Source organism: Podarcis tiliguerta (genome assembly GCF_965153285.1).
Source record: "Podarcis tiliguerta genome assembly, chromosome: 12".
Lineage (NCBI taxonomy): Eukaryota > Metazoa > Chordata > Lepidosauria > Squamata > Lacertidae > Podarcis > Podarcis tiliguerta.
Window position 1 is genome coordinate 37565287 of NC_139545.1, and position 25705 is coordinate 37590991.

Here is a 25705-nt window from a genome sequence, read left to right on the forward strand (position 1 = left end):
AAAGTCCTTCTGGCGCTTCCCCCTACATTTGTCCTCTGCTGCCTCTTTCATCGCTGGGAGTGTCACTTCAGGGCCCTTTGGTATTGTTTTCCTCCTGCGGTGTCTGGCTTCAGTCATCGCAGTCTCTTGTTGATCTGCTGTTGCCATATCTATTGGTTCTGGGTCACAACTGTACTTTGACACGTCCTCCTCCAGGTCTTCCTCCTCTTTTTCCCGCTGAGTGATTATATGATCTGACAAGTTAACACTGGCCTTGTTGGATTTGGAGTTTTGGGCCAACATTTTCAGCTCTGACAGCCTAACAATACCTGTTGGAAACAGCATCATTTTCAGCATGATTTAAGCCAGGGAAGGGGAAACTGATCCTATAGTATTCTTATTCTGCAACTGTTACCCCCCAGTAAGTAATTGTTGAGTCAACCCTTGAAAAATTTTTTATACATCTACTCAAAAATCAAGAGTTCATAAAAATAATGAATTTGGGCTTCTGTTTTTACTTCCTCCTTTGTTTCCATGGTAGGCACACCTGAATTAAGCAATCCAGAAATAGCATCAATTAGGTATGATGCTAAAACATCTGGCACTGTTTCCTGGTTCCTTTGTTAACATGCACCTGCTACTGCACAATTTCCACTGGTTTGAAATGAATGAACTGCATTGCCCCTACTGCTAACGGTACCCTTAGTTATTCTGTGTCCTTTGCACTGCTAACCACTGAAGGGTAGAGCCTCATATTATCCACTTAATAAGGGCATATATACAAGTCCCTTTCTGCCTGGATCATTTTCTAGAAGAGGCAGCCAGTACAGTTAAGTTTATTTTGAGTTTCTCAAAGCTGTGGAGGAAGGATTGCGAGGTTTCATTCTGCAGATACATCACTCTAACATTATGGCTTGAGTTGAACACTCAACTCCCAGGTCATTGCAGGGATAAGGGATGGGAAGAGAATGCATTGCCATTTCCCAATACCCCGAGTCTGGTGAGGCAAGCTAAGACCCTGCATGGCGGCAATGTTATAGCTGGAGCAGGAGTTCCTATTCTCTGAAAAAAGTTTGGCTGGCGAGATCTGACCCAGGAACTGGCCAAAATAGGGGTGGGCAGAATGCGGGCAGTGAGGAAAGGCAAATTTGTGGAAGTTCACCTAGATGCTGCTGGTTGCTTGGAAGAATACTGAACTACTATCTGATTCAGCAAGGCACTAATGTTTTTAAGCTTAAATGTTCTCCAATCTCACTTAACACAGATTAATTATGCTCTAAGCATCAAGAAACAAATAACAGAAGCAGTAGAAACTTACCAGGAGCGCACGTAACTGAATCTTTAATCTGTTTGGTTTTCATGGTGACCTGTTTAGGAAGGAAGAGATTGCATTTAATTTATAGATATGTTTTGTAAGATGGCTTAAAAGAAGACATCAAAGAAAACTGATCAAGACAAAGAGTCCAGTGAATACCAATAACCAGAACTATTGACGGAAACCAGCTGCACATTTCCATCCCTATTCAGCTATTCTAAAAGCCCAATGTGCATGATATATAATTACAATAAATATTTTATTAAATAAACATGGACTCTGGTGTATGTCTTGCAAGCAAAACTGTGAACAATCCTCCCAGATGAGAAGCCGGGTGGGGCAGGATTGTGGACGTTGCCCTGAGCTGCTTAAAAGGAAGGATGGGGTAGAAGTGTAACAAGTCAGTCAACAAACAGCCACAGCACACTGGCTCTCTCTATAGGCCAAAGGGCTCCAACTCCAATAAGAAAGGGAAAAGAGGAAGATTTCTTATTTCACCCAGATGACGCTCTTAACCTTGCTCTTAAAAAGGGGGACAGCATCATGATTTGCATGAAATTGTATACTGTTTTTCAAAACAGTTAATCAGTGTTCTTTAAGATAAACTCTTATTTAAATAGAAAACAACAGAAAACCTAAGACCAGCAATCAGTTTCTCTTCATGGATCACTTCCCTAGACAATCTCTCCCTCAAATAATACTAATCTAACTATGTTTAACACAGATCTGGAGCCCTTTACACCTCATGGTAACAGAAGTTAAAAGGTAGTGTGTTTCTACTCATGAGCTCAAATTTAGACAGCCCAGTGGCAGTTAATCATCTCCCTATCTTCTCTTTGACATATGGGATGTTTTTATAACTGCACCCCCTTTACCTCACACTGCCAAGCACCACACTAATTAGAAAAGTGTGCTCCTATCTACCCACCTGCCCATTGTTGTTTTGCTGCCTACCTGGGCCCTTTTCCATGCAGGCAGCAAATCCCCCATCAATCTGCTATTGCAACCTGAATATAAGAGATTAGTGACTGCAGAGGCAAAGCAGCATCAGTTTACATCCTCTTAGCCAAGCAAATGATATTATTTCATGTGAATGGAACCGGAGAGCTCTTTGCTGCCAGTTGAAAAACTTACAGTGAAATAACCACGTTAAAATAAACAACCAGGAGTCTGCTTTGCACAAACACCAGTAGCGTCCTTTTAAAAACTTTAAAAAATAATGGCCATGATTCCCAAGGCACCTTTCACAAGTGCCTTAGAAGTTTTTGGTGGTAGCTGCTGCCTGTTATGACACCAGGAAAAGCTCCTTGAGAGACCCTGGATCCATACAAACGCCAGGCGTTTTCTGCTCCTGTATTAGATTTGAGCACAATTTTCAGACTCTGGTAAGTTGCGTTGAGAGGGCTCTCAGTGGGATAACAATAGCCCAATAAATACATATTCAGATGCATGTCTGTTGCCATCCTATGCAGTTTCCAACTCAGGAGTGCTTATTTCTGACTGCATAGGTTCAACCTATTTCTGACTGCATAGGTTCAACCTGTAACAATGCATAAGCTTTAACTGCCTGTGGCCATCCACATGTGGATGGACTCCGACTCCCATCAGCCCCAGTCAGTATAGCCAGTTGTCAATGAGCTCATCTTGCTGGGGAAGCCTGAAACAAATGAGCCATTCGTTAACCAAACCCGGGAGAGCTCACCCATTGAAGGGGGGAGTGTGTTTAGGAGGGGTGGGGGAAGAATGTTCAACTATTTCTTCAAGTAGTAAGAGGGCAAGAATGAGAGCCAAAAATTCAACAAGGGGGAAACGGGTCAAAGAACAGATGTGTGGAGGCAGACATGGGGTGCTGGTACAGGTAACCGGGTCAGCTGGCAGGAACTCTGATTAAAGAGAACTGGAAGGCTTCCCTTTCATAATCGAAACGCTTGACAAAAACAAATCTAATTAATACCACAAGCCCAAACCAGGAAAGTAATTTAATAAATGCTGCATTATCTTTCCACTTACAAATAAAAATGTGATCCCATTATACTGATTGGTTTGAGAGGATTTTTGTTTTTGGTCTGGACTTTGTTTTGAAAGGAGAGGTGAAGCGGCTTAGACGTTACACAGTTGCTTCAAATGTTTAGATTCTGGAGATTTCTCACAATCAAGCTGACATGGTAAGTTGTGAGTTGAGGAGATCTAAGCTGATGGGGGGGTTTTCTAATAAAGTGGTTACCTGACTTATTTCACACCAAGGCACTGTAAAACTACTAAAACTAATCATCTTATTAAGATTGGGCAGGATCCTTTTTTTAAAAATGCATACAGATTGAGAGAAGGTTCAGGAAAACAAGAAAAAGGGAAAGAAAACACCTCACATGACTGAACAAGGAGAACAGGCTCCAGTGCCACTGATGAAAATTGTTTTGGAGTAAAATACTACTTCAGAAGATAGAGAAGCTAATTACTTACTTCTTAAAATCCGAATACACCTCATTTTAAAAATCTAACCAGCTTGGAAAAAGTAGTAGTGCAAATAAATTTGCTCCCTATGCTGAACCTGTGCAATGAATCAGGAAAGATTCAGGAAAGAAGGAAGGGGTGCCCAATGCATAGTTCATTTACGTATTTCACTACAGAAGTGGTATCGGGGGGGGGGGGGCACTGTAGCCAACATATTCCCTAATATTCTATTTTTCTATACGTACTACTAGTAGTAACCATTTTATTCGTTTATAAGCTATAAACAAACAAACAAACAAATCTGGCTCTCAAATTCCTGGCAGCTAACACAAATAGAGAAGAACACAAGCCAACATAATTTTCCTCATCCCAAGAGTAAGGTAAAGGAAAAGGGACCCCTGACCATTAGAGTGACCGACTCTGGGGTTGCGGCGCTCATCTCGCTTTATTGGCCGAGAGAGCCAGTGTACAGCTTCCGGGTCATGTGGCCAGCATGACTAAGCCGCTTCTGGCGAACCAGAGCAGCACACGGAAACGCCGTTTACCTTCCTGCCGGAGCGGTACCTATTTATCTACTTGCACTTTGACGTGCTTTCAAACTGCTAGGTGGGCAGGAGCAGGGACCAAGCAACGGGAGCTCACCCCGTCGTGGGGATTCAAAGTCCTAGGCTCTGTGGCTTAACCCACAGTGGCACCCGTGTCCCTATCCCAACAGTAAAAAGCACACAAACTCACTTCATGTTAACGACCTTTTTTCCTGCAGCCAAACTCAAGACTGACATTGTTCATAAAGGCCTTTATATAAATAACACCATATAGTGAACAACATCCTCTTTAACCAGGGCTTTTCCCCCCAGGGGGAACTCACTGGAACTCAGTTCTGGCACCTCTCAGGTGGGCACCATTGCCATTATAAGAGAATAAGGGAGGTATTCATGGAAAATTCGGGCACCTCTTTTTCCTAGAAAAACAGCACTGTCTATAACCATTTTGCAGTACAGTGTGCGCAGAAAGATTTTTTCCAATGGTGGACTGTTTAGCCACAAGACTCGCCTACACCCCCCCCCAAAAAAAACCCTACCCATAGTCCAGAAAAGTTTTATTATGTGATCTGCTGTCTGTAAATACAGCCTAAGGTGGTGGACAGGGAGAAAAGGCCGTAGCTCAGTGACACAGCATCTGCTTTGCATGCAGAAGGTTCAATCCCCAGCATCTGCAGGTAGAAGAGACCCCGCCTGAAACCCGGGAGAGGTGCTTCTGGTCAGTGTATTTAATACAAAGCTAGATGGATCAATGGTCTGGCTCTGTGTGTGTGTGTGTGTGTGTGTGTGTGTGTGTGTGTACACGCACACACACATATACATATATACATACACACACACACATATTTTTTTAAAATGTTAAAACCATTAGAACATAGGCTTTTGTTGTCATGGCCAAATGGACAAAGGATAGCCATGACAGCTGAATGAGCTTCTTTACTTCCTCAGAGATCCTTACTTGGAGCTGTTGCCTGGCAACTGCCAACTTCCAGCAGTAGAAAACTGCTTCTATCACGGGCTGAGCAACTTTCGGTGGCTGACCTCCATTTCAGTTCCTTAGAAATTTCTGGTGGTAGCTGCTGCCTGTTATGACATCAGAAAAGGCTACCAGAGAGACCCTGGTTCCATGCAGGCACCTGCATTTTCTGTTCCTGTACTAGATCTGGGCGCAATTTTCAGACTCTTTGCTAAGCCACGTTGAGAGGGCTCTCGGGGCTAGAAAGTGGGATAACAGTAGCCCAATAAATATATATTCAAGTGCACAATATCATCAATTACCAGCCACTGGAGACGGATCCTTACCACCAAAAGTGGTAAGTCATCTGGCTGGCCATTGTTTGGGGAGGTATCTAAATTCAATGGACTTTGGTTGGGCTCCAGTAAGGCAATTCTTAGATTATTATAGCTGACTTAACATAAGCCAGGTGAAAAAAAGGAGGGTTGTTTTTTTAAACTGGGGGGAAGGGCTAAAGCCCAGTGACAGAGCAAGGCATCTCCAGGGAGGCCTGGGACACCCTGCCTGAAATCCTGGACAGCTGCTGCTTATCAATGTCATAGATTTCATAGAAATCATAGAGTTGGAAGGGACCCTCAGGGTCATTTAGTCCAACCCCCTGCAATGTAGGAATCCTCCCCACAGCCAACACTGGGTCAGCTCAAACCACCCACATTTTGGTTAACAGACGCACTGACGCAGTGTGCCACAAGGCTTCAATAATACTGAACAAAAACAACAATATAAAAATAATAATTAATAGTAATAACAACACTGAACTAGATGGACCAGTGGACTCGTTATAAGGCAGCTTCCTATGTTCCCTCAAAATACCTTTGGTCTTTATCATCCCTGGAAAGCCAAAGTGAACTCTGACTACACAGTCACAAGTCTGCCACAAGGCTGGCAACTACAGTGGTCTGGACACATCTGACAGCTGCTCCTTGAAAATCTGGCTTGTATCTTGGGTTGTCTGCAACCTTCATGTTAGGCAGACAGTTCACCCTGCCTATTGCATACCCAACTACCCATGTTCTTAATGTTCAAACCACCATCTCTCAGGATCAGTACTAGTTTTTTCATCCTCAACCTCTGAGGAGACACACTTTCTTAAAGAACTTGTTGCCTAGTGAGACACTGTCCCTAGTGGGAAAGTGATCAATGCTACACAAAGTGGTTACGGAGGTCAGCTTCTTCTCCCAGCAATGGGATAATGTTCTTAATGCCCAGATGTGACAACAGCCAAGTACCATTGATGAGGTTCAACTAATTTTCATGCTCTTTCCCTGATGCCTCTGAACTGAAGAGAATTCAATTTCTTATCTTCCAGAACAGTACTCAAGAACTACAACTCCTTAAGTCCATTTTAAAAAGAAACAACAGGGGATGTTTTGCCTCACAAAGTGCTAAATTTGTCATTTTACACATCACCGTATTCTGTGTTAGGATGTAGGTCCATCATTGTATGTGTGTGTGTGTGTGTGTGTGTGTGTGAGAGAGAGAGAGAGAGAGAGAGAGAGAGAGAGACCCCAAGCTTAATTAATGGATACCACCTGTCTAAACACTATTAGCTGATCTGCATTTAGGGTTTTTTGAAAGGGGGGGGGGTTGGCCCAACCAGAAATATTATCTTTACTTAAGTCTCACAAATGTCCTCTTCCAGCAAAGAGGGTTTACCAGAAAGCCTAAAACTGGCATTGTTTTTCTGTTATCGGGTTACAGTAGCTTGAGTCTCTAAGCGCCAGAATCCCCATATAGCTGATCAGTTACAGCTGTTAATTGTGGAGCAGGGGGACCAGCTGACATCTGCTTCTTGCTTAGTTAGTTAATGGTTCACTTCCAGGTCCTAAAAGGATTGCAGCCTCTCTCAAAAGACAATGTTGGACCCCATCTATGTCTGGCTTCTACACTGCCTGTCTTGTTCTGGTTTGTCCATACAATGCAAATTCGAGTGAACTCACATCTGCCACTGATCGACCCAATTCGTGAGCAATCTTTTCCCATCGACCAGGCGTCCCCCCTGGGAACTTAACCATACTTCTTGTCAGTTGGCTAAGGTCCTCTTCCGTCCATTCCGGTGCCTGTAAAACATTTGAAGAACATTCATTACACAAGGAGGGTTTGTCTGTGGCAGGAGGGGGTAGAGACACTGAGCACAAGACTAAAGCAAAGTAATCATGCAAAAGGTGTTCACTGGAAATGCAATTATTTTATAGCTTGCTTAATACTTCCTACTTTTGCTTGTTGAATAGAGGAACACATATACCTGGCAGGTCTAGTTTATTTATAATGATTTGGACACACATACGTGCGGGGGCCCACAAATTCTACAAATGCAACATGTTTAATAGTGTCAGATGCTTTAAGGTATTAACATGACAAAATTGTGCGTAAAATCCATATCCCTAGGGAAGTGAATTTAGGAAAGACCCTGGATTTGTGGTTGTGTGCACCACACAATCCAATACACTACCACACTGTTGCATTTTTAATGGTGTAACGAATCTGCCTAGATTTTTCTCCAACAAGGAAAGGATTTGTGGAAGTGGTCCTAGTATCACAGAATTGTAGAGTTGGAAGGGACCCCAAGGGTCATCTAGTCCAACCCCTCGCAATGCAGGAATCTCAGCTCAAGCATCCATGACAGATGGCCATCCAACGTCTGCTTATACCTCTGGTGGTTAATCTATTGGAAGCACCTGGAATGAATAGCTCCTGAGCACAGCACATTTAGGGGCAGGGGAGCTGTTTCCAGAGAGACCAATACACATGCTCCCTCAATTACAAACCCAAACTCCAATTTCTTCTTTTTTTAAAATGACAAATCAAGCCCCCAAACCTTGAAGCCGGAGTGCAGGGGCTCTATATAGAGAAGCCTTAACATTCATTCACATGCAAGCAGCTGTTTCCACCTTCCCCTTTTTTTCTCATCAGAAAAGCCATCTGCACCAGGCTTCCTCTGCACTGGCACGGGCAGCAAGCAACAGCTTCCCATTTCTATTTATTTCTAAAAAGAGCCCTTTATGACAAATACCTCCCCCTAATCACCATTTCCGATAATGAACAGGCAGGCACCAAGCAGTTTACATTACAGAGCCATCAGCACAGAACAACATTCAGAGGTGAATGACCCCAGAGACCATCTCCACAGCTACGGCAAAGCTTCTCCCTGACACTAATCCTGCCTGTCATTCTCCCACTGTGCTCTAACCACGCTGACGTCCGCCTGCTCCACCACAAGCTTAAACGGGGCCCTTCCCTGACTTTTCACTGTCTCCCCCAATCAATGGCTCAAGCGTGCTCTTTTCACCATGTCCAAATGGCAGCTTCACTCCTAATCAGAGTGCCTTGCCCCTGTTTAACAGGCTTCCCAAAGGCTCTGCCATTTGCATTCATTTGCAAAGCAAACTACTTTTATTCACTTTGTCCTGCTATCAAGAATGCTCCCTGAAGCAGATAAATTGGCATAAATATACAGCCTGCCGCTTAAGAAGCAGTAAATAATAGCCAATAGTGGGAAGGATTTTATCAATCATCCCCTGTTTTGTGTCCGTGCATGCCTTTGTTCAACAAATGCTGAAAATCATATCTGTGCGACTTTTTGTGCAACCATAATAATTCAGGACTGGCTGTGTGGGTGGATGGAGACACAGGCACACAGACGTATATATCAATAAGGATGTACTTTTTTCTGGGGAGGAGGAAAGAAAGAAATATGTGTACGTATACACACACACACACAGTGCAGTGGGAAACTGCCATTGCTTTGGATCAGGTAAAGGCAGCTAATTTCCAGTGCAAGTAATAGATCTTTCTGTTGCACCATGCTCCCCCCCCCCCCCCCAGAAAGAGGCACTTATAGATATTTAATGTAAAATTCACTACCCAAGTATCATGTGCTCTTGGCCAGGATCCAAAAAGCCCTCTCAGATGTGTACAATGGCTTATTACGTACTTGGTGGGATTTCGAACATCCCACTGCTCCTGTAGCAATTTGCACTATATCGGGTTTGTGAAGCTGCTATAAGATTTGGCTGGGGGCAAGGAGGGGGGAAGGGGTTGATGCTGTCAGAAAGGGAGACACTGAAATTCTGCAGGGTCCCTTGAGCTAGGAATGTGGCTCTTGGATCTTGACCTATACCATTACCTGGGGAGTTGGCAGAAAGTATGTCAAGTGTGCTTGTTGCTATTCAGCATTTCTTCAAGCGGAGATAAGTGTTCCGAGAAGTCAGTGTAAAAACAAAAGAACAGGGAGAAACTGTTTTTTCTTTTTCTTGCTATCAAAAGCTTTCAATACCACATAGCCAAACATAAGTCTAATAGTGTGAAAGTCTGCAAAGCTTTTGAACAACCTGAAACGGTGGGGAGATAGTAGGAAATGGAGCAATTCCACAAATTGTCTTTCACACAGACGACATTTAAGAACACAAGAGACAGTTGCTTTGCAGCCTAGTTTCCTAACACTAATAATTAACTGCCCATCATTACTTAAAACTTAGTGTATTCAAAAGAACACGCTGAACGAAAAATTCCCCACTTTGAATTCTCGGCACAAATATTGATCGGACAAGACTTTTCTTTGTTAGATTTGCCTTTCCAAGTAAAAAGTTAAGTGACAAACAGATCCACACTGTTAAAAATAAAGTTAGGTGGTACTATCAAAGGCAAGCATTTGAAGAACACATGAAGTCAGGGATAGGAATCCCATGGCTCCCCAGACATTGTTGGACTTCCAGCTCCTCAGTCAAGGTCACCAGTGGTCAACAACTCTTAGAGGGACACAGCTTCCCGTCTCCACCTAAAGTGCTTCTCAACATACTTTGGAATTACACCAATTTCTCCTTGCAGCTGCTGCTTATCACAGCGTGCAGGGATGCCACTTCAGAGGGTCTCTGATTTACAGGGTTTGTACCCAACTGAATTATACGCAGAGCAGACCCACTGAAATCAATGGATCTGCATTAGCCACATTGCTTAGTTCCCGTTCGTCTACTTGGAACAGGACTTATTATGGGATACAACCCCTAGAGTGGCTTTTGCGGTATGTGAGAGGACCCTGGGAGGAGAGCCCCACCACAAAAGCCCTAAGCATAAAAGCAGTCCCATGTGCTGAGCTCATAATATTTTAGAGAAAAGCCGTTCTCAGACAAAGTTCAGTCAGTGGCCTTGGGCAGTTCACTCTCTTCCCCCCACCCCAGCTTCTCTCACAAGATTGTGGAGGAGGAGATAAAATGAGAGACAGAGAGATTGCAACTTTCCCTTGAACCCTTTGGATGCAGAGGCGGAGATGCACACATACCCAAAACATTAAACTTCCCGACTTCCTTCCTTGCAAACACAAATTCCTTCACTATCTGGAAGATATAATGCCAGGCCTAACTTATATATTACTTCTGAGCCCCAGGGGCTACAATCAACATACCAATAGTTAAGCAAAGCCCTCAATTTAAACTATGAGTTTCCATATTCTGAGAAGAAGTGGGAAAGTTTCTTCCAAATCTTCAACATTTCCCCCCAAAGTTAAATCATTTCATTTAAGCCAACACTGCTAAATGGACTAGTCTGGCTATTTATGTGGGCTATGAATGGCTTCGGCTAAAAGATCATATTTGAATCAGGGGGCAGGAGATCTTTTAAAAGTCTATGGACAAAAGAAACATGTTTATTAGAATGTTGCTGAAAGTATTAAGTAGAACCTTGACAGCTAGGATTTAGCTATGACTGAACTGGCATAATAAACATCTACAGCACTGACAACAGGAATATAGGGAAGGGCTGTAGAGAATCTGCTTTGCAAGTCTGGGGTTCAACCTTGGGCTTTTCTAGGTAGGGAACCCTCTCTCTTTAATTATGGAGAATAACTGCAAATCAATGTAGATGGAACAATGATGCTGACTCGTTATAAAGCAGCAGCTTCTATGTTCCTAGAAACACCTTTAAAAGATCTGATGAATTCGTTCTCAAGTGAGCCGCTAAACTTTGTATATTTGAATTTACATTCAAGTAAACTTGTTCATATGTTGCTTTGATCATTTCTTACCAAAATAAATTCAGATATAAAGAAAGCTTGTCTTTTATTTTAATCGCTAAAAGAACAGGCCTCCATAACCCTGGAAGCATACACATCCACCTTCAATATACATAAACATGTACACACTCATGCGGGTGCAGGTACACACACACACACACACAGGCTTTTATTTTGTTCTTCTTAAGGGTTGGTGAATTTACAGCTCTTCCACAACAGTAAACGGTGTCTTTAAGATAACCCCCTGTGACTCCACTGCTATAAGCAGCTAGGAGGGTGGCAACACTGTGAATTTATTCTCCCTGTACTGCTCTGGAGTCAGAGTCAGATGAATGTGTAAGCATAAGCCTTTGCCACTTAAAACCATGTTTGTCCAATATTACTGAAACACTGGGCCAAAACTCATCTCTACAGTAGAGTGATGGAAGATGCCACATGGTGAGGGGACAGCTGTTGTGTCTACACAAGCATTCAGATTTTACATCAGAAAGACAGTGCTTTGGGATTAGCTCTCCACACTGAACACAACACACTCAAAAGAAGGGGGAGGCAAACAGAGACACGGGGAACCGTTTTTAACACAAAAATTAAAAACAGATTACTTTCACAGCTATAAATATTCATATCAGCTGGTCAAATAACATTTTAAAGAAATTTACTGAACGAGGTTTTTTTCATACTGAATATAAGCTTTTAGCAGTTAACTGGGGGTTTGGTGCTGTGCTCCCTGCTCTTATGGTTGCTCTAAATACCTTTTAAATACCATACACATACATTTCAAATATTCCAAGAAAACAGCAAATATGTTTTAAAATTTCACACACTGCCCTCTTATAACCTGTCATTTACTAAGAGGTTTACAACTGTGGGCAGTTGTAGTACTGCTGCATTTTAATAGAGAGGAAAGCGTTCTTGTTCCTGCGGTAACAATTTACAATTAAAAAAAAAATTAATTACGACACTATTTATTTATCCACACAGAAATTTACATTCCACCTTTCTACTATATACCTGCCGGCTTATTTTTGCTCCCTCCAGTACAGCCTTCCTCAACCTGGTGCTCCTCAAATGTTTTGGACTCCTGTGTTGCTTGGAGCTGATGGGAGTTGTAGTTCAAAGCAGCTACAACCAGGTGAGATAATATTCCTGACCATTCTAACTGTTCAAGCAGAGGCCATTGCAGGAGCCAAGAGCTTGGTGAGCCCTGCTCTACGCCTTGTGCTAAGCTCCCCCCCCCAAAAAAATCTGCTCCTTAATCCTAGTGCCCACATATCTTTCAGCTTTCTACAACCCTGATTTTGCCTTCTTCATCCCTATGTGGGGCAGCTTGCCTCCTGTCTGTGGGCTTGGTATGAGCTCTGCCTTCAACCAGATATGCTGCTTCTGCTGATAGGAAACATTCCTTGCGTGGCCACTGCTTTCAATTGTTTAAAAAAGTCTCTAGCCCCACTAGAAAGAAAGTTATGAAGCAAAATGTGTGGGCACCGGTCCTAGTCACTTCTGTGAAATGAGTCAAGCCTGACAGCTGAAATCACTGACAGGTTCACAAAGGAGTGAAGTCAGAGTTGTGACTTGGTAAGTGATTGATTGGAGACCAGTCCAGAGGAATTCCTGGAGCTCTAAAGAACTATTTCCCACTACCCTGTAAGGCAGCCCCCCCCCCAATTCTGTCTTTCCCCCTTCTAGTCCTTAGAATCTCTGTAGTTTGCCCTTCCTTTTTCCCTAGTAACCAGGACACATCTTTCCAGTACAGTGGTACCTCGGTTTATGAACTTAATTCGTTCTGAAAATCCATTCTCAAACCAAAGCATTCTTAAACCGAGGTGTGCTTTCCCTACTGAGGCCTCCCACCGCTGGTGCCCTTCCACTGTTCGTCTTCCATTCATCTTCCAAGGCAAAGTTCACTAACTGGAATACTGACTTCCAGTTTTGCGGAGTTCGTTCACCCAATAGTTCGTTAACAGGGCTGTTTGTAGACCGAGGTACCACTGTAGTCGGCTTGTTTGAGATCAGGTAGTCGCTAGAAGTTATTCTATGCAAGTACTACTATACAATGATTGTGGGTGGATGTGAAAAAATCTCTCCTTCCCCCAAAAGGCAAATATGAAAACTTTGCAAAGAGTCTTAGGGACATCTGCTGGTGTGCAGGAACTAAAGAACACTCATAAGAATTCACTGTATAGTTAATTTACATTTCAATGGACTACATGGAAGTTTCTGTGTTTAAAGGGATAGCCTATGTTTTGGTTTAGGCTTAGCACTGGGGTGGGGTGGGGAGACAAGGTTCTTGTGACTTTAACTGTATGGGAGGCAGAAATTCATCAGGTTAAGACTTTTTTTTTAGTATGGAAATACAATTATGGGGAAAGCTTCACAATGACTGTACAAGCTCCATTGGGATTCCAGAAATGAACTATTTAAATAAAATAAAATGTTTATTATGAAAACCCCACCACCAGGATTATCCCAGACTAAGAAACGTAAGAGGTCCAAAGTTGATACAAAAGTAAAAAAATAAAAAGTTTGACTGATTTTTAAAATAAAATCTCCAATCAAAGTAAGCTGCCAAACTTCACTTTGCTACTGTTTAAAAACCATCCACTCTGTGACAGATGGTGCAGTGCATGGTTTTATTTACACTGCAGGCAGACGAATAAAATCCAGGAGACCAAAGGAGGAAGGAGGCACAGGGCTACAATTGAGATTTCATAAGGAATCATTTAGATGTTTTTAATACACTGGAAATATGCATTAAGAGAGTGTACTATTGTATATACACTTCTAACATGAGACAATAGTATCAAAGGGTGCAGAATGATACCGGGATTAGCAGTGTTGCCAAAACAGGAAAGACACCTGGAATCTGTCTTGGTGTTTAACCTTGGAAAGAGACAGGTGTCCATGGTGCCTGGGCCTTCTTCCCATTTAAGCAGCGATAATAAAGCCCACTTCACAATGGCATTATGAGGAGGCTTGCTTGACTTGACAGGATGACCACCAGCAACAATCCAAGGGAGGCCTTGCGGGCAGGGGGTGGGACCAGGCCAGGCATAGCTTATGTCTGCTGCTAAGCATGCCCTCAGGGGCAATTAGCCAGAAGCTGTGTGTTCAGATGAAAACAGCAGCCTCCGTACAAGTTGCTTTGGGGCAGACTTCCTCCTACACTTTGAAAAACGGAAAGGGAAAAGCCAGCAGCTCTGCCTTGGACCCAATTCTCCAGGGCCAAATGAGGATTCCCCTGAATGCAGGCGAAACCAAATCACCAGGCTGGGGAAGTTCCTGTGCTGCAAAGCAAAAGCAAGCAGCCAGCAACTTCAGCAGATGTCTCCAAAGACATTTCAAAGCCATTGATATATGTTTAAACTTCTGCAGGAGATTTTAAAGAAAATGGCATTGTACTCTCCCCCCCCCCCCCCCGCCAATGTTCAAGTTCAGTGTTTTGGTTTTTATTCTGTTTTGAGATTTGGAGGTGCCTGCACACGCAGCAAGTGCAGAATTAAAAATAGTAGTTCTAAATCCCACTCGATGTAGCATTCAGGATATTCAGTAGCTGAACAAAGTCATTCTAGCATATAGCTACTGCACAGAAGTGAAACCAACAACTGCCACCTAATGCTTCATCTGACTACACTAGCAGAGGTGTGCACAGGCATAGGAATATTTTGAGAAGACAGAGCCAAATTCCAGGTGCACAGGTGTAGTGTGTGTGTGTGTGTGTGTGTGAAGCTCATCTAAACATTGATGGGTTGTGTGAGAACTGATGTCGCCAACTCTACTGCCTCCCAGAAATTGCCTTGTGGGCAACCTGAGTTTTCCCAATAAAAACCTGAGATAGGAGACACTTTTATTGAAAATATTAATGTATGCACAGATTTAGTGCTGTTTGGTGCAATCGCGCTCTGTAACAGCACTGGAGAGTGTGTGAGAGGCAGGGAGACAGACAACCACAAAAAGAACACAGAAACAGACAGATGCTATACTAATAACATACATTCACAGACACACGGAGACCTACAATTAATGCAAGCTCAGTCAAATGCTACTAAGGCCAGAATGAGAGATGGGCATAATGCTCTAGGCAGGCACAGACAACAGTAAGAGTAATGCACGGATTGGAACAAGGGAAGATTGCACAAGCAAAACACAACCACCAACTTCTCCAAACTCTTTCAAATGCTGCTGTTCTTAAGAGTGTTAACAAGCAAAGGGCAGCGAAAAAACAGAATGCTTTCCCAATATGTTACTCTTCAGTATCCCTCCCCCAAAGCATGGTGATTGGAGAGTTCTGGTGAAGTCATTCCCTGATTTGAAGTCAGAGCCGTCACTCACAAAACTACACCCCGCTTTTTCTCCCTCCCTTCTCCGCTATTTTCCTTTTATGGAATGATTGCAGGAAGTTTTAGAAAAATGCATTGAGTGGGGCTTACAGCAGCAAACCACCCACTAAAGCAGGTCCAAGGATTTGGGAGCAGTCTGCTTTGGTTTCGACCACTTGCAGATCAGTTGCTGAGGTTCAGACGTGATCCAAATACCTAAGAAGCAGCTTGCTTTGCCTTGGAACTCATGTTTTATCCAAAGCAGATGCACAGGGCTATCCGGAAGAAGCTACAAGCAACAGCAGATCTGAGTCTTCAAATCTAAGTTGCTACCAAATGCCTATTAGCCGGGGGGGGGGGGGCATGTCCAAAGCGGGAAAGTAGGTAGTTAATATAGCCCTCCTCTACATAGCAGAAAAGTGATTCGAATGAAGCTGAAAGTGCTGCAGGAAAGGAGAGGAGGAAAGGGTCCAGGAACCTCTTCCTTCTACTGCAGCATTTCCCAACCTTGGGCTGTTTTTGGACTACAACTCCCATAATCCTCAGCTAGCAAGACCAGTGGTCAGGGATGATGGGAATTGTAGTTCAAAAACAGCTGGAGGCCCAAGGTTGGGAAACACTGTATTTCCACGTAAAAATCACCCCACCGATCCTTTTTACCAGATTTCTTGTGAGGTTTTTTGGCAGTAAGTGCCTGCTCTGGTTGTATGAGATTCTGCCCCCTGGACTTGAACACTCAATCCAGCAGCCTAGTGTCACTTCATATATTCTTTGGTGTTGTGAAGTACATACTTCACAGGGAGCGTGTACACGGCGTTGTGCAAATGGACACAGACAAGATCAAGCCCATGACTTCTTCATACAGGTACGCTTGCCAAAGAGGCAGGTAATCATTGCTACTTGGCAGGTACACCTGCATGGGTTTGATGTTTTCAGTGCACGTCTTGAAGGTGTGCACTAAAGCAGCTTAGATCTCTACCTAACCCTCCCATGCCCCTCCCAGTTCGCCACTGGTCCAGCAATCCTTTATTAGGCAGCGTGGATCAAAGGCTGCGCTCAGCAATCCCTGCCGGTCCTGGCTACGTACAGCATCTTTCACTGACACAGATGTTATACCTGCCCTCCCCTGAAAGGTACAATTTAGCAAGCATTTTTTAATATACAAATTGGCAAGTACTAGAACAAAACTGGCTAATAACGTAACAGGATCTGCATGAAAAACCCACCCCGTTCTTTCCTTTTAAAAGAAGCAGTGGGGAAAGAGGAAGAGAGAATATGAATATGAATCCCAAACAAGTAATAAGCAATGGATTACGACAGCATAAAGAACTCATCCAGCTCTAGTGAGATGGAGAATTATTGCTTTCTCTGTCACTCAAGCTACTTTCCAGCTATCCACAACCTTATCCCAATCTAACCAGGCAGCCTAAACTGCCTGTGACATTGCGGCATAAAAATCTCCCATTTAGTCATGTTTGATCTAGATTGGTACAACAAACATGATTGATGTGAATACAGTTTCTATGAAGAAAATCCTGCTTCTTTTTAATCTATTAAAGCAGGCATTGCAGTCACATTTTTTTTTTACTTTGAGGCTATTATTAATTAGGCCAATTAAGTACATATCAATTCTGACATTCCTATCTCCTGAGTATCCCCACCAGGTCTCAAGACAGAGCGTAATTAAGACGCTTATTTCTGAGCCATGCTGTTTCTGAATACTTTACAATGTTGGCCAGATTAATTTATAGTAGTTGTTTTCAATTATGTAGAATAAGCCTATTACAGCATTTTCGTCGATGGCAACTGTTTATAATGTTGATAATCATTGCCCTGTAATATTATCCAGATCTATAGTGTGTCCACAATTATATTTGCACTGGTCCAATTTTATACGCATGCTTTATTTAGTCCTGGCTCATTCTCAGTATTTGCTGTAGTCCTGAGACAAAACTGATTTCCAAAAAAACCCCCCACAAAAAACCTAAGGCCAGATTCCCTTGGCAACTCATTCATCTTGCTCTTAAACCTCATCCAAGTCAGCTACAATTGATATGCATGTGGCAGATGACAAAAAGGCTATCAGTAGGAAGAACCAGAACATATATAGATTTATTAGGATCACAAAGAAAGCCCAGTTGTGCAAATTATTAACCAGGCAAGTCTTTGCTATGCTAAATTAGTCACCCCTGTTTACCATTTTCATATTCTCAGAATTGCAGAGGACATTACACACTAGCTAGCAAGCAACAAAATTATACCTTGGTATTTATTTCACGAACCCTCATTTTTCATCTACGGTAAAGATGCTTATTATAGCAAGAATGAAAAAAAATGGTTAAATTCAGATACGGTTCTAGAAGAATAAAGTATTATTTTCAGATTAATTTAAAGCATAACTCACTGATTTCTGATCTAGTAACTATTTTAAATAATTCTGTCATAATTTATTCTAAATGGAAACGAATAAAAAAGAGAGAGAGAGCAAAAGGTAGCAATATAAAGATCTATGCAGAGCCACAGCATACATACCAAAGTACAGATACAAAAATCTACATGTCCTATTGGAAACATTTATGAACTGGCAGTGTTACTTTTTTAAAAAAAGATGCAACAATCTTCAAAATTGTTTCACAAGTTTAACATGTTGGTGCTTGGATACAGTTCAAAAGCCCAAACCAGCCAATGTTAATGTATTACGGTCACCACTTAAAAAAAGAAGCAAATGCTATCTGTTTTCACCAAAAGGCTGTTTGAAAGTCCTAGGAATCCAGACACGGATGACATGGTTTCACACAGTGAGGATTTTATAACAGGACTTGGTGTCATGGAGTCATCTGCCTGCACCTGCCATTTAAGGAAGAAGGCGGGGGCGGGGGGAGAGACTGGACAAATCAAGGAACAAGAGGGGTCAGAAAAACCCATTTTTCCTTTGTTTGGCTTCTGCTGATTGGCTGCAGCAGTTTTCAGCAGAAAGCATGGAGGAAAGGAGAGAGAGAACAGACAAATCACGGATTAGAAATGTCCCCATAGGAAGTAACGGAAAGCACCAGCTCATTATACGAATGCTCACCTAGTGAACAATTTCCTGTGAACACACTGAGTTCAGAAAGTGGGACCTGTGTGTATAGTACCACCATCTAAGCTCATAAACCTCTAAGCCACTGAGGTGCCTTCAAGCTTTTATCCTGGGACTTGGGAAGCCACCAGCAGATTGCTGCTGGATGCAAGAGCCGGCCTCTGTCCTTGCCTTATTCCCAGTTGCACAAACCTTGGAACATGTTGCTGGAGTTCCTAGCTTGGGAAAAGTCAACCCTAGTGATCAAAAGCATCCAGACAACTTCCAGTATAAGGCAGGGAGTAAGAGACATAGTGAACAGCAAGATGAAAACAAAACACAAACTTAGTTTCTAGGTAGCCTAACACACTGAGCATGCTGTAAGGTTCAGCTTACATTAGCCTGGCATTATTGATGGATCTTCAATATATTCTGATCTCGACCAAAAACGAACAAACAAAAAAAGACCTCACCTATATATTGTGCTTCACATGGCCTGTCAGTTGTTCAGCACAGAACAATTATATTACTTGCTGTCTGCCTCTCCTCCAATAGACCATACCAGGCACACCTCTCCCCATCACCATTTTAGCCTGGCTATGTCCATCAAAGAAATAGTAGTTCAGCTTGGACTTAACTATTATTTAACTCCTTTTGCATTACAATGCTAAATGTAAGCAGCTCCCTTCCCCCTGTGCCGTGAAAAGGCTTTACATAGGTAGAAGGAGGATTGGAATATTGTATGGGTGTTAGGGCTGGGTTCTAGTATGAGCACAGAGCCATAAAAGTGGTTTCAGTGCTTCAAGTCACAAGAAATCCTTTGGGATCCAATTTTACTGTGGAAAAATTCAAAATATAAGCAGCTTTTGAAGTGGCTATTATTTAGTGCTAACAGTACATTTTTCATACAATAGTGGATAGACAATGTTATTTTCTTCACTTTCAAAACATTAAAGGGATAAATTGAAAATATCTATTTGTATATACATTGGAGTGTATGCTGTATTTTGCAAACAACAACAATGTAGAGAGATGTCTCCTATTGTTCTGCAAATCATAAATTCCTGATGCTGCACCAAGTGCTCAAGAGGAAAGAAAGCATCACAATTAGAAATAGTTCATAAATACTCAAGTCCATTTTAAGGAAAAGAAATTAAAAGGCAATTTTTAATTGAAAGGCCAATATAATTGGTAGCACTTAGCAGAAAGCATTAACTCATTTATTTCTGATTAGCTTCCAGGCAATTGTTTTAATTCAGAAAAGATGTGAAATACTCTTTAGTAAATTTGATTATAGGACACTCAGGCATGTAGATCAAATAATCTATGGGTTGCATTGTGTTTGGCCTGTCATAAGGCAGGTGCCGGAAGGCTATAGCAAGAGCAATATTTTCAAAATGCACAAGTTTTGGTAAGTCGTGCTCACTCTCCCATAAGAAAAAGTCAACATCACCCACATCAGTTCAACACCACCGAAATGAAACATTCACACCCCACAAAATAAATTTATTTCCCATAGGATGTGGGATGATGGCTACTTGTCTGAATGGCTTTAAAATAAAAAAGAAGAACTAAACAAGGTCACAGAAGACAGTACCTGCCAACTATATAAACCACATGTGTGCTGCCTTGGGCTCCATGATGGAAGATAGGAAATGTATAGCAGGGCTCTGTGTAGCATTGTAACATAAAACTACAATAACGTCAATAAAAACACCTGTAAAGAACAGTTGGTTAAAAAAAAAAAAAAAAAACATTTCCCAAAGGCCTGTCTGAACAGCACAGCTCTTGAAAGGAAGAAGGGATTACTTCTGCCAAACCGGCAAGGAGTGCTATGGGGCAGGATCTGTCACACTAAAGGCTCAGTCCCTCGTAGAGTTCAAACCTCATTGAAAGATCTCAGTAGCTGAGGTGGAGCATAAGGAACCCAACAGACCTTAAAGGCATAAATATAAGAAGGCGGAATCTTCATTGGCTGGATTATAAAAACAAGGACCTTTTCAGCAGCAACGCTGTGTCATTTGTAACATCTACCCTTAGATCATCATCCATTTGGTTTGGTAGAGCTAAGAAGCGAAACACAGAACTTGCAGCCGAAAATAAACTAGCTGCTTGTTATCTGTTCACTTGAAAGAAAAAAGTCAGCATAAGAATGGTTTAGTGTTTCAGATGTTTTATATTTATGTTAGTGAATTATTTAGTTAACAAATAATTTAAAAAAAACTGGCAAGAAAGCACTAACTGACCTTGGCAGGCCTACATCTACATATTATGGGATGCTATAAACTGCTCTTTAAAAAATCCTACTCTTAAATCCAAGTCAAAACAGAATATCCAAAATCTAGCATGGCAATGATGTTCTAATAATCACTAAATACACACAGAGATTCCATATTGAGCTCAGTTTGGAAGACAGCCAGACTTTTTTCAGCCCAAAACAGGGAAAAACCAACCCACTGAAGACTCTCTGAAATATGCGGTAGTTTTAAACTAGGGATTACTATTTGAGATCAATCCAAAAGCTTTCTGCAATGGGAACTTCACTTAATTCTTCATGAACCTACTGATGGCATCTCTGAATCTTGCAAAGGCACCCAAAGCACTTAATAAAAATGGAGCATTACTGTTTATCCTGAAACTGCTTGACAGTGAGGTGAGATGTTTGCGGGGACTCTGCAGAATATGAAGTACTAGGATGGGCAAATGGTTGGGGGGGGGGAATCAGGCAGAACTTATTGTCTGGCTGCTCAAATGCAGGAAATAGGCACAATCGGGAGGGTTCACATCCTTACTCAAACCCTCTGAAATCACATTTCTTTCTATCATCACATTAGAAGGAGACTAGGAGTTCCTCGTCCAAGCTTTCAGATTTACATTATGCTTAGCGACAAGTTGCCTGAGGCAATGTACAAACTTGCAATAAATAAAACACAAAATCAAAATTTAACAGCAACAAAACAAAAGCAACATGCACATATATGGCAGCAGCAAGCCGAGAGGGAAATCAGCGATTTAATTAACTAAAAGCCCGAGTGTTTGTTTTCTTTTAAAGGTTTTAACAGCAAAAGCCAAGAAGTGAGAAGGCCTGATAAGTTTCCCACAAAGTGTCTAATTTCTTCCCATATCCTCTTCCTCATCCCTCACACCCCCCCCACACACACACCTGTAAAACCATCTCCACGTTCATGACTCAGGCTATACTTTAAAAAAGAATAGGGCATGAACTGCTTCCTGTCTTGGTCCAGTATTGCACATACATTTGCACAAATGCTTTTGTGCCCTTCAAAAGCAAGGATAAACAGGTCTGACTTTCAAGGAGGAAAAGTACTAACATAAAATAAAAAGACTGCAAATAACGAAGATCATCACATGCCATAAAATGAATTCTGGGCAAAAGTAGGGGGAAGGAAGAAAATAATTTCAGGTGAGTGCAAATATTTAAAAGTCACAAGTCAGGCCCCGTCCTACGGGATTGACCAGAAAGATCACAATACACAAACACAGTTGGAATAGTTTAGAAGGCCCAGAGGAAAGAGTTCTGAGCCTTAGCAACACCTACCATTAGTTTCAAATATATCTACTATAAATGAAGCCACAGGGGTTGTTTTTGTAAAAAAATAAAATAAAGGAATTAATGAGACTCAAACAAATAGAAAAAGAAAAAAACTTCAATGTGCTAGCATGAGTCTAATTTTTAAAAGCTGCATACATGTTTCAGACATCATCATTGCCTCTCATCTGTGAGGAAATGCAGGTAGTTGAGACACTACCTGCTGTGATACATGTAAATATCATCAAAAAACAAGGGAAGTGTGTTTCCTCCTATGTCAGAAGTATTTTTTATTCATATGCAAATATATGTGATTTAATCAACTTGATTGGCCAACTAAAACTCATATAAGATTTATCAACTAAGATTTCTAAACTGAGTAGCTGAACAGACACAGAAATGCTTTTGGGAAAGTCAAGGACCTCGAGTGGTTTATTCCTCCTTTGGAAACTCTCTTCTGAATGCTGGCACCAGCCTTCCCCTGCCCTGCCCCATCACCACTAGAATAGCCTTCTTTAACCTGATTCCTCCCCACAGTTGTTTCAGACTACAAGTCAGATCAGGGATATGAGAGTGGAATCCAGCAGCATTTGGAGGGCACATGTTGAAGAAGGCTGGACAAGAGACTTAAGAGAGATTTCTCCCTTCAGATTTTAACTCAGTTTCACCTAGCGATGTTATAGCATGGCATTTCTTCAACAACAAGACAGGTGGCAACATCACGTCCAAATAATTTAATTTATTTTGTGGTTTCATTTTAATATACAGGACTGACCAAGGCAAACTGATTCCATGCTAGGGTGGTGTAGTGACCAGAATACTGGACTACATCTAAAAAGGATCCCCACACAGTCAAAAAGCTCATTGGGTGACCCTGGGCCAGTTGCCCTCTCTCAGCCTGACCTATCTCATAGGCTTGTTGAAGAGTGGGGGGAAGGCACTTGGGTGAGGCCTCTTAGGCCACCACGAGCTCCTTGTAGAAAAAGCAGAATTTTAAAATGTAATAAAATAATTTTAAGAACTCAGGATTCATTATTTTCAGGTCGTTTAAGTGTAAATACAATAAAAGAATTGTAGAGTTGCAAGGGACCCCAACAGCCATCTAGTCTGCAATGCAGGAATATGCAGATGGCTCGATATTGTTTATCCAAAAGGAGCACTACCTATATAATGGGTTTTCTAAGTTTGAAACTTGGTTCAACCTTTAGACTATACAAAGACTTTTGGCTAAAAATAACCCACAAACAGTTATTCAGGGTGGAATTTTAGTTCACTCTGTCCTACAAAAGTTGAGGGCTAGATATTCATTAACTAGCAATTCCTTTGAGTTATCAATTTCTGGCCATGCCTGAGCGCTGAATATCCTATCCTACGTACTGAGCATGTCTATTCATGTTTGACAGGTTTCACTGAACATTTTCATAGAATCATAGAATTGTAGAGTTGGAAGGGACCACAATGCCCATCTAGTCCAACCACCTGCAATTAAGGAATCTTTTGCCCAACACAGGGCTTGAATTCACGACCCTGAGAATAAGAGTCTTGTGCTCTACCAACCGAGCTATGCTAGTTAATGCAAGTATTGCAGAGAGGAAGGAGAAGTATTACATGTATATTGGGGAAAGGATGCCTTCTCTCTAAGCATTTCACTTTTTCATAATCTGTAAAAAAAAAATGTTATTTGGACTTGGCTTAAATTTAGAAGTTCCTGAAAAACCCGCCCTTTTCAAAAACAAGCAACTTCCCTCGCAAGCGACAATGACACCCTTTTGAGAGGGTAAGTGAGACAAGAGCTGTAACAAACTGAACACATTGATGGTGAACTAGAAATGATTTCGTTTTGCAAGATGCTTCTTCTAGGGTAATGTATTGTTTTTGGGAAGCTCTCTAAAGGGTGGTGGTGTCTGATCACGTACAATTTTGTTTCCTCTGCTGCGTGCGCACTAGACAATTACTTTGGGATTTTCTTTAGCTCTAGTTCAGAGAAGGCAAGGACAGGCAGCTCACCTTGTTTGGAGTGAGCTTCTACTTAGTATTTATCTGCGGCCAGGTTTCTCTTTGAATGGTATTGTGGAAAGGCTGTTGCTAGGGTTTAAGGGATACTTAGAGATATAAATGTCATTGTCTTGCCTGCTTCATCAAATGGGTTTGTTGCTCTGTCTATACTATTAAGACACCTATCATATTACTCTGTTGCCATTTAATTGTATACCTTCCCGCTGTCCATCTAAGGAGCCACCATATTATTAACTGGAGTCAGAGAAGAGAGGGAGCATGTTTTGGCAAACCTGATCTGGGATTCAAGCTGAACACATTCTCACTGTTTTGATTGCTATTTCTGTGACGATGCCAGCAACTCGAACATATTTAAACGAACGAGAAAATATGATGCGGAGGAACAAGCAAGCTCTGCCAAGAGATTCTTGCGTGTTTCACATAAAAGCAAAGAGCTGTCCCCTTAGACCACCAACCGCAGGTGTTTGACCATGGGCTGCATCCAGTCGTAGTCATACTCATGAGTAGACACAGTGAAATTAATAGCCATGACTAACTCAGGTCCATTAATTTCAGTGGGCCTACTCAGAGTAGAATTTGGTGGGATAGGCACACACATTTAAATGAATTTGAATTTCAATAGGTTTCCATTTTGCAGATGAGCAACATTGGTCACTGGAAAACAGCAGATGCCACAGTCTTATAAAGCCCTCAACAAAAATCACATGGTTCATTAGAAGGTTTCTAAAATGTGTAAAATTTTGGGCTTCCTTCATGCATTGGTAACTGGCAATACGCTCTGCAAATCCAAGATAATGGTCACTTTTGCTTCCCTGCCGTGCCCAAGACTCACTTCCTCAATGTGCGGTAAATGAATTGCTGCCAATCACAATTGCCTTATTAGGCTCATGTAGAGCCACACACCTACGAATCCATCTGTCTTTCATGTCTTAGTAATGCCCACTTTGAAGAGTTTTTTGTTCTAATGTCAAACAAACCACTCACTCTTGCACTTCCTCCCTGCCAAGGACCCTTCTCCGACCCACAAAACTTTACAAGAGGAAATCTAATGTAAGCACTGCAGAATACAGAAAACTGAAAAATTTAAACTTTGAACATTTAGCACACAGCTGCCATAAGGACCAATGGAACAAGCTCTTATTGGAGCAAACCAGGCCCATTTCCTGATGTGTATATCAGGTTATTTTTAAAAAAAGAGAGAGAGAGAGAGAGAGAGAGAAGGGGGAAATTACATTTGCACAGCCAATCTCACAAGAACATGCATGGATTTTCATACACAAGGAGAGAATTTGCATGCATTAAAGTGCAACACTCTTAACAGTGGTCGAATGAACATGTAAGATATAGTATGCAACAACGAATACAATCGCAAGTCCAGATAACAAAACAAAACAATGCATAGGATTGGGGTTTAAGTGCCTTTTCCCCGATGATTAAAACGAACTCAGTTCAATGG

General features: G+C 41.9%; 1 protein-coding gene across 1 annotated transcript in view; it reads right to left on the reverse strand.

Annotated features, from left to right (window-relative positions):
* DNAJC1 (DnaJ heat shock protein family (Hsp40) member C1) overlaps positions 1-25705 on the reverse strand; it is a gene marked incomplete at its 3' end in the record, with an annotated part of 71526 nt that overhangs the window by 967 nt on the left and 44854 nt on the right. Inside the window, exons 9-11 of the mRNA XM_083407198.1 lie at positions 7243-7362; positions 1298-1346; positions 1-308 (exon numbers count right to left, since the gene is read on the reverse strand). Coding sequence (XP_083263324.1) covers positions 1-308; positions 1298-1346; positions 7243-7362 — 477 coding nt within the window. The remainder of the gene's footprint in view (positions 309-1297; positions 1347-7242; positions 7363-25705) is intronic.